At 36.0% G+C, this 10,602-nt stretch overlaps 1 protein-coding gene across 1 annotated transcript; it reads left to right on the forward strand.

Annotated features, from left to right (window-relative positions):
• The first annotated feature begins 252 nt into the window (after window positions 1-252).
• Window positions 253-7,036, forward strand: LOC141605903 (putative lactoylglutathione lyase, chloroplastic). Its single transcript, XM_074424832.1, has 9 exons — window positions 253-664; window positions 1,822-2,026; window positions 2,119-2,243; window positions 2,393-2,457; window positions 3,931-4,143; window positions 4,235-4,282; window positions 5,053-5,160; window positions 5,988-6,128; window positions 6,802-7,036. The coding sequence occupies exons 1-9, from the start codon at window positions 547-549 to the stop codon at window positions 6,841-6,843; spliced, it is 1,065 nt and encodes a 354-aa protein (XP_074280933.1). The 5' UTR covers window positions 253-546; the 3' UTR covers window positions 6,844-7,036.
• The last annotated feature ends 3,566 nt before the right edge of the window (window positions 7,037-10,602 follow it).

Consider the following 10,602-nt stretch of genomic DNA (forward strand, 5'->3'; position numbering starts at 1 on the left):
ATCTCTAAAAATATTTGCATTAAAAAATATATTAAGCAGTTTCGAAAAGTTGGACTCTCTGTAATCGCTCGAAAAAAGCTTCCTTTATTAATATAGATAGATATGCAGACCTGTTAAAATTAACTCGACTTTAATAACTCGACTTAAATTGATCCGATTAACCCATTTACCAGATTCTACTTAAATATCAAACCAACATACCATGAAACACGAAAATCACAAATCAGACCGACGATCGAAATACAAAATCTTGTGTTCATTTGAATCAACAAACACACAAAAATAGAGAAAGAGAGGACCCACCCCACACACTCATGAAATCATCATCAACAACTCAATAACCCATCAAAAATCAAGAACCACCTCGACCTCACTTCTCTCCACAACTTCCTTTCATTCCTTTGTTGTTATATTCCTCAACCTTTTTCTTCTACCAATTACAACACTCGGCTGGCTATTCTTTTTTCGATTGAGATGAACTAAACCCTCATCTTCTATCAATCCCACCGTTTAATTTCAATAAATTAACAAAAAAAGAGGAGAATAATGGTGAGAATATTGCCCATGGCATCAACATTGAGACCATCTTTGATTTCTTTCTCATCTTTCAGATTTTCCTCTTCTATCCCTTCTAGACCTCTCTCTTCACTACACTTGGCCAGTGGTATGCCATTCATTTCTTTTATTTTAGTATATATTTAATTTTATGTAATCTTGTTTGATATTAAATGTGGGTTTTTTTTATTGATTTGAGTATTGTTAAAGGTTAAAGATGAAATTTTGGATACTGGGTAGTGATTTAATTTTGATTTTTTTTTGGATTGTTGAATTTGGGTATTGACAAGTGTTCAAAAATTGAAGTTGGGTAGTGGGTAGTTTTTGATTTTGTTGAAATTTTGTTTTATAATTGGATTTCTGCAATTTGGAAATTGCAAGATTGAAACTTTGGGAGTTTTGCAGTTCTATAATGTTTGATATAGTTGACTTTAAATGGCAATTTTGTGTGAACAATGGGTCAGTCAGCTATTCAAGCTGAGCTACGGACTGTTGTGATTGGTTTGCAATTCATAGTGATAGATGGTAATACTTCCATTTCGGTTGTGATTTTCTTGGAGTCCTAGCATAGACTCGCTATTCTTTGACCTTGGGATATGAATATATGATGGAATAAAGCAACTTTTATCATGGGTCATCTAAGAAACGTCTCCTTGTGATGAATCCACAGAGGGGTAGGTCTGCGTACATTTGATCCCCTTACCTCACCATAAGTTGGAGTCTTTAAGGTAGTTAAGTAATGGTGTTTTACTGTTTCTCTCTCTTGGTGTTGGAATGATTCATGTCGGTCGACCCCAAATCATTTTGGGATTAAGGCTTTGATGTTGTTGTTGGTGTTGGAATTGTTTGCAATCTCAATTTGAAAACCTTTATGTAGTTAACATAAGCAACCATTAGTTCTAATTAACGAAAATCGACAGTAGCCAGTTTCAAAGGCAGTTGTTTTTTTGGTAAATGAACTCAATTTTTTGGTTAAGGATGTGTAAAAACGGCGGTGCCCATCATGAGGGAACTTGAAAGAACTTGTTTGGAGTTCTTATTCTTAAATTTGCATTTTTGAGGGTGGTTAGCCACATGGAAATTACAAGTCATAACAGTTTCTGATGAAAAAGTTTCAATACGGAGTATTATTTAATTGCAGTACCTGCTGATATTTTTGATAACTACTAGGAATGAAACAGTCATTTTCTATATCACTTTGGGTGGTGCTTATTTGTAGTTCGTGTCATTATTTACTTGTGCTTACATATTATTTCATTTGGTCAGGTGTTCCTCAATTGCATTCTTTTGGTTTACGAGCTTCAAGGTTGTTGCAAAGAGGAGGCAACAATTTGTCTGTTAGTGCTACTGGAAATGCTGCACAAGCCAGCACAAGTGCCGTTGAAGAAAATGTCTTGGAGTGGGTTAAGAAAGACAATCGAAGAATGCTCCATGTTGTTTATCGCGTTGGAGATCTTGACAGAACAATAAAGTACTCATGCTTCTATACAATTTCAAGGCAATGATTTCATTTTTCAGTGTCTTTCAAAATTTGCAGGAGTTTTAAACTATTGATTATTGCAGATTCTACACTGAGTGTCTGGGCATGAAGCTATTAAGGAAACGTGACATACCGGAGGAGAGATACACCAATGCTTTTCTTGGTTATGGACCTGAAGATTCTCACTTTGTCATAGAGTTGACTTACAGTAAGTGACTTCATAGCTCATGTCAAAATTATACTCCGTATCAAATTACAGACTTGTGCTTCCTCTCAATCCCTCACATTTATGTAATAATTAAAACAAGAACTTCGACTAACAGGTTTGTTGTGTTACTGTTCTTTTGGTATTGTCAGATTACGGCGTTGATCAATATGATATTGGAGCTGGTTTTGGGCATTTTGGCATTGCAGTGGAGGATGTAAGAATGTACTCTTGTTCTGTTAAATGTTTACTGCATGGTCTATCTGAACTTTCTGTAAATACTCATTTGTATATGTTATATGTAAATTCATTGATTTTCTGTGATCTGTCTTTCATTTTCTTCTTCATAGAGGCTAATTCGTTTGGAGTTATGTACTGAAAATTCATTGAACTACTGGATGTTTGATATTCAGTTCAGTTGTTTTCTTTTTTTAACTTGTCGTCTATTTTAATTCAGGAATGTTTTCGGCAATCCAGTGGAATGTTTGGTAATAAAAAGCTGAAAATTTTCTTGTGTTAACTCATACATGAGCTTTTACGAAGCTTGTTCACTAGTCACTAGTCACTAATCAGTACTCACTACACGGTCTGTGCCATGATGGTTGTGAGTTGTGACTTTGTTTGTTGACAGCTCTAGGCCTCTCCCACCCAAAAAATAAATAAATAGAAGCTTGGTTCTTCTCTTACGGAGTGTATTGGCTCACCTAAAACAGACAATTCGTTGGTAGTCAGTCTAGAGCAAAGGACCACGGGAGTTGCATATTGACATATTGCTAACTAGAAAGATGACTAAAGATATTTCATAAGTTGATGTCACCTGTTGTTCCAATAATTAAGTTTAAATCTGCATATGGTATTCTAGCATTCGTATTAGATAGTAGGTCATTTCTTCAATACATTGGTAAGTAGTATGACACAAACCTCCTTATAGTACCCGTGCTTTCTTATTCTGAATTTTCACTTGATCGTATGATCTGTCCAACCTGTTTGATGGTTGAAGTTGGTGAATTTAAATTCTGAAGTGGGTCAAAGCAAACAATGGTCTAAATTCTGGAAGTCTGCTTATCTTAACATTCTGATCCTGTCTGACCCACCAAATGGTGGCTTGAACAGTGAAAATGAGTTATGTTGGAAATGAATAATGGATAAGCTTGAGTCTGAGCTTTAAACTATGAGTGTACCGAAAGGCTTCCTGTGTTGTATGACTGCTTCTGGATGTTGCGGGATATCTGATATGTCCATATTAAGTTTACCTTTGAATATGATGCTCCCAAATGATGAGAGAATTTGGGACATTATTAATGACTATCAACATATTCGAAATCTTGGTCTGAGACTTTATCTCGAATTTGACCATTGCCGCCTGATCTCATCCGTGCCGCTGTAAATGCAGTCAATATCTGTACAACATGCAGTCACGATAGACTTCTAATCCCTTGATAATTCGGTCATGTTTCGGTATCATGGACGGTATTTATAACTATGACTATAAGTCTACCATGAGTCCACAAAATGGAATCTGTTTTCATGTCATAGGATTATATGATTGCTGAACTATAGTTCCTGGATTCATAGAATTATATCCCAAGCTGGGAGATGTTCTTAGGCTGCTTCTGGTTTGCACTTATCTGTCAACTTTTCTTGTTTGACTGTGTCAGCTCTTTATTATTTTGTGTTCCGTCATATACAGGTGGCCAAGACCGTGGAACTTATCAAGGCTAAAGGGGGAACGGTAACTCGGGAACCCGGACCTGTTAAGGGCGGCAAGACAGTCATTGCATTTATTGAAGATCCTGATGGTTACAAGTTCGAACTTATCGAAAGGGGTCCTACACCTGAGCCATTGTGCCAAGTAATGTTGCGAGTTGGTGATCTTGATCGAGCCATTGAATTTTACAAAAATGTGAGTGTCGCCGTGCTAGAGTTATGTAGCTTTACATGGATTAAGTTTATATAAAGAAGGCTAAGTCAGTAAGTGGCATCTTGAATTGCAGGCTTTTGGCATGGAGCTTTTACGAACACGGGATAATCCACAATACAAGGTAACATATGTCATTCACTGCTTCTATAACAGCCAAAATCTTCTGCATAGAGCTGTGCGTTGGCATTGGCTCGTCTGATGAATAACATTTGTTCAGTACAAATCTTCTTCTTGAGCACAGCATGTGTGACCTGATATTCTTCTGCAGTGTCAACAGGATCAATTTGCCGGAAATTTCTTTTCTGTATGCATAAAGATGCTGCATATGTTTTGACAATGTACCTCAGTCTAAATAACGTTAAGCCACATATTTGCAAGCTTTCATGTGCTTGACGATTTAATTCAGTTGGATCCTCATAACTCACATTAGAGACTCAACCTGTTCTACACAAGTATGTATATTATCTATGCAAATCACCTAGAAAAGGTAGTTACTAAAAAGCTCTTTTATAGGGGTATTTGGGCGAGTAACACGCGGTTTACAATATCTTAGTGTAGGAACGCTTTACAAGAACCTAGAGAGTAGAGACCTTTCGCTTGATATATCACCCAGGTAGTCGCTTTTCTAATATGTGGCGCTTCGTTTGCACTGGAGATAAACAGGCGCAAGACATTAGATTTTATTCATTATAGGTTGCACTTGGATGTGTAGGAGTAGTAAGACCCCGTTGTGGGACCTGTTATCACCAAAGTGCTGGATACCTATTCATGCACATTTACCTGCTTTGTGCAGCTGTTTGTATTTATCTTCAAATGATGACCTCTGTGCTATTTGAACTAATTATATTTCTATACTTTTTGATGGCCTAATTTCACTGCTATTTATTTCAGTACACAATAGCAATGTTGGGCTATGGTCCTGAAGACAAAAGTGCAGTGATGGAGTTGACTTACAACTATGGGGTTACTGAGTATGACAAGGGAAATGCCTATGCGCAGGTAATATAGCTCTTCGCTGCTCGCAAATTATGTAAACATTATGCGTGTGATTTTTTTTTTTGGTCACTGGTTGGCATTTGGAATGTGATCTTAACTAGATGGCTCATTGACATGATCGTGAAAAGTATATATTAAGATGTTAGAACCTAATTTCAACCGTGTGATGGGTGATGTGTGTTTCTCATACACGGAGAGGGGGAAAAGAAGTAGTTGCTATCAACAATCGAGCATTGAATGATGGAACTTGGAAGTTTATAGAACTGGGTAGAAGACTATAAGTGTACCACCTTGCATAGGAAATGAGCGACAATGAAAGGACATCTAGAGATTTTGAAAAGAGGATCCATTGATCTTGGCCATGTATAATTAATTGGAGTTTGAGTCACATGGCTTCACTCATTCGCTAGCCTAGGTGTGTATTGTCGGTCATACTCATTTCCGCTCTATCTTATCCCTAAAACTTTCCACAAATTCATATTATGGTAGCCTTTTTTTTTTTTTTTTTTTTTGCGGAGGGAACCTTCAGTTGTTATCTTAGGTGCGTACAGGGTGAACACCGGCCATACGTGGTATGCAAACTAAGTACATCAAATTAGCCACCCTTATTGTTACGGTGACCATCTCTGAACTCTGAAGGTATAATCTCAAGTTGATTTTTACCGAAAGAGTTTGACCCCTCTATCCTTGAGCTATTAGTTCATGTTGTAAGCAACCTAAGCCAACCCATTCGGGCAACTGCCATAGACCATGGTTGTATAATCTCATTTGTTGCCTCTCAAATTGTACTGTCAAACTGATTCATTTAAGTACGTGTATCTGTAATTCAGATAGCCATAGGCACGGATGATGTTTATAAAACAGCAGAAGCTGTTAAACTGTGCGGAGGAACGATCACAAGAGAGCCAGGGCCTTTGCCGGGTATCAGTACCAAGATCACAGCATGCCTTGATCCTGATGGTTGGAAAACGGTATGGCTTTCTTTCATATTGAATTTATTTCGTCAAAATGCACACATTTAGAAAGGCTTTTGGCGTTTATGAGTATTGAATACAACTTCTCTTGTTGACGTTCAATAAATGTTTTTCAACAGCCAAATGTAGTCCTTTAGTCTTCCTGGTCAGTCACTTTGTGGCCGGGTTAGTTTGGCAGACTTATCACAACTCTTCTTCCTAGAAGTATAATGGAGCTGATTTGGAGCTTGAGATTTGTTTGAAAACTTGAGCTCGAGCTGAAGTTCAACTAAAACGAAAATTTAATGGTTTAGCTCTGGCTCGGAAGAATATGAAGCTCAGCTTAGGCTCAGGCGCATTCATGATGTTCTTGTTATTTAATGTACATGTCTAATTCAGAATGATATGTTGTTGAGAAAAATAAATTATAAAAATTATGAGTCCAAACAAGTTTATTTGGGGTTGGGCGTAAATGAGCTCAGGCTCGGCTCGGTTTGACAAACTCGAGTAGAACTTTGGCTGCATCTATTTTGAGGGATTCCCGGCTTTACACCCCCCCATCACTTGTTCCACGTTTATGTTGCAACAATGAACAACCTAGATTAGCAGTAACCAATATCTAATAAAATGTCCTGTTAGCCTGTTAGGCCTGATCTCGGCGAAGTTATCTTACATCATGTTCTATGTGCAGGTGTTTGTTGACAACATTGATTTCGTGAAGGAGTTGGAGTAATTTTTGGGAGCATCCGCGGTGAAAAACAGTGTAGATTATTTATGCAGTACATTAGTTATTGTTTAGCTAGTAGAACAATATCAATGGGATCATTTTGCATAAAAGGAACGTTTGAGATTCCTATTTGTGGGTTGTAGATAAATTTTAATGACCATAGTTCATATCAATCAAAAGTAACATGTTGAGCCGACGATGATTTATCATTGCAGTTTTGGTGTGATAGTTATGAAGTGAATCCTTTTCTGCCCTTCATATTTCTTGCAGCTATTTAAATTCTTTTGGTTAATGTTTTGTCATAGTGGAATTATTGGGTAATTGTTTGATCGAAACATCTAGGATCTAATTTAACGGATCTCTTAATATAGTTTTTGCATTTGCCAACTTTGAAGCCAGGAGTTTATGTAGATAAGTGGATAGTTCTATGCATCTTATAACGGAAAAGTAAAGGAAGGATGTAGTGTGCACAAAAATGAAATCTTGGGATACCATGTCTCCAATTCCGGTCGATTGAGCTTAATTATTAAAGTTATGAGATGTGATACTAAAGCTTTCAATACTATATATTAATTCCAGAAACCAAGGGACTTCAATGTAATTAAAGAAATCTATACAAATTAATTATACTATATAGTTTTAAATCGATAGCACCGTGTCATGGACCTGATAAAGGGACCTCAATGTAAATATTATATAGTTTTGGTTAAAAATATAATATAAAGATGCCTTGATGAAGAATATTTATGGAAATTACATTAAATTAAAGTAATTAAATTTAGAAAACACAAGAATATAGTGATTTTCCTTAAAATTAACATGCCACACTTATGGAATTAATTAGTATCATCATAGAATTATATATTAAATTAATTGTAGTAGTATAAACGAGATTAATAAAATTAACGGTATTAATGCGGGAGTAGTGACAATTATAATAATGATAGTGGGAGTAGTGAAAGTAACTATGAATATAGTGAAAGTAACAGTGGTAACAATAAGAAAAAATATGAACAATTAAATAATCAATCGACTCAAGGAAATATTTTATTTATTTAAATATAGGCCGGATAAAATTAACGGGAATCATGAATTTAACAGGAAAAAAATAGAGGAATTAGTAAAAGAAACAATAGTAACCACGGGAGTAGTGAACGTAATGATATTAAGAAAAAAAATGTCGTGAAAGTAACAATATTAAAAGCGGGGAAATGAACGTGTCTCATAATTTGAAAATAAATTATACAGTTCATCACAATTACAAGATATGCCGTAGAAAAATATATTACAAATAGTAAACGTGTGAGTTAGACAACTCCAACATAGGTTATTTCATTGAAAATAAAATTTAATGGTAAATAAAGATAGCCCGGGCGAAGCCGGGCACCAAACCTAGTTAGGACTTAATTTTGAAGATTTTCTCAATTGTACACTTAAATTATTTAGTCTTCTAAGCTATACCCTTCGAACTCATAATTTAGAGTGAGTTATGGTCAACCAATGTTTATTCGATAAAAAAACTATGATTGACCATAATTCCCCACAATGACTAAAATAGGCGATTTTGGTTTCTTTGAAACAATAATCTCATAAAACAATCAAGGGATATTCTACATGGTACCCCTTAATTTTTTGACTTTCTACATGGTACCCCTACACTTTTTAAAACATATATGGTACCCCTAATTGTTGTCATTATGACTAAGTGTACCCCTAAACTTTATTTTCTGTCAATTAAACTCAGTTTTAGGCGTTACGTGATTACTTGGACGCGTAACCAAGCTTGTCATTTATCATCCCATGACATAAAGACTCTATTAGGCTCAAATATCCATCTTTGGACGTAATAATTTGGCATGGGATCAATAAGTTTTCCGTCAAAAATTTTTAGCCCATATATATTAATAAATATTAGGATCGAGATGGATATTGAGTCTAATAGAGTCCATATGTCATTGGATAATAAATAACAAACTTGGTTACGCGTCCAAGTCATCACTTAATGCCTAAACTAAGTTTAATTGACGAAAAATAAAGTTTAGGGGTGCACTTAGTGATAATGACAACAATTAGGGGTACCATGTATGTTTTAAAAAGTGTAGGGGTATCACGTAGAAAGTCGAAAAGTTGAGGGGTAGCATGTAGAATAAAAAAAAAAATTAAACAACTTCAAATTTTTAAAAAAACTAGTTGTTGCGCCGCGCCCTCCCGGGCGCGGAGCCCCAATTTGTGTTTCTGTATTTTCTAAGTTTTGAGAAATATCGCTAACGGCCGTGGTTGTTTTGTGCGAAGTATGATGGGTTGAAGTAGTTAATGTATAGGAAGTAAACAACATAGTATTTCCAGTGAAGCTAATTATTTTGACAGATTAGCAATTCCGCATTTAGAAGCTATTAATTTCTAAATAACGCTAACTGCGAGGAGCTAATTATTTATAAGTTTGTGCAGATTATAACGTAAAACCCTAACATTAGACGATCATTGTTAACTTGTAAAGCAACGGTTACAAAAGTGCACCAAAATTTGCCAAGGCAGCTTTTAAACGTCTTGCTTCTTTAGTTTAGAGAAACTTGCTTTAGCACCCACTCTAGTTGCTATGCTCTAGAAAGAGCAGTTGTGGGGACGACCTGTACATACAGTTTTGTTCTCTGAATTTTAGATTCGATGTACTTTAGGAAGTTTTCCCGTTCCTGCAGATCACAAAACGTGTACATATATTGTAAGTTGTTTAGGTTTGTTTTTTTAACAGAGGTATGAGTGTTTCTTATAACGTAAACAGCTTATTATGGGCCGGTAGTTTAACTTAGCAGACAGTAAATATACAAGGTACCACGTATAGTAATGTTATTACCTGTACAGGCATTTCATACAAAATGGATGCTTCCATTTCTACAAGCTTTTCTGAGTTGTTAGTGGATGCTGTTAGTGTGTATTCCCCGGACGCGTCTGTTACTTCAAATGTTATTGTCATTCTGTATATGCATACCAGATTGCAGTTAAGAACCCGTAATGGTGTTGTTTGTAGTGTTGTCGGTTATTTTGTGGTGTGCGGGGGATGGAGTGGGAGTAATTTGCATTTTTGAATTATTATCGTGGAATTAAGGTGACGTTTGCTGTAAAACATGAATCACATGTATATACAGAGCCCTTAGGTTGACTGCTGCTTGTGCTGCAAAAGCTGCAACCAAGGTATAGGTGTATGTCGTATTTGATGAAGTTGTTGAGCTTAACGTGCAGCCAGTGGGATTCCTCTTGTAAAGTGTTGGTAGCCTGTAATTTGTACCATTTTTGTAAACATTATTTAATAAACACGTACGCTCGTGTGAGAAATGTTCAGTATTTTAAATAAAAACAGTACTTTCGCAATGTATTAATATTTTGTGCACACGAATCGGGTTAGTGATAAGTGTTCATGTCATAAGGTATGGTTGTTGCATTTAATAGTTGTGTTTCGATGTGATATGTAGGTAACATTTTTATGGAACTTACATTCTTCTCGAGGAGATTTTCAATGGTTGTTATCCTGCGTGTGAGCTTTGGACGGCGGCACTCGAAGATCTGTTGTCTTTTTGCATTAAGCATGTTTTCATTTTCCTTAGCCCTGTATCAATGTAAATAGTAGCAGTATATATATCAAGCAAATATATCATATAGTTATGCAGAACATTCAATGTGTGCTTACCAAGCCTTGAGCGATTCTGCCTTTTCTGCCTGTGGATTTAAGATTATGAATGATGCATGCGTTGTTATGAGTGAGAAGCCTGC

Source organism: Silene latifolia, chromosome 10 (genome assembly GCF_048544455.1).
Source record: "Silene latifolia isolate original U9 population chromosome 10, ASM4854445v1, whole genome shotgun sequence".
NCBI lineage: Eukaryota > Viridiplantae > Streptophyta > Magnoliopsida > Caryophyllales > Caryophyllaceae > Silene > Silene latifolia.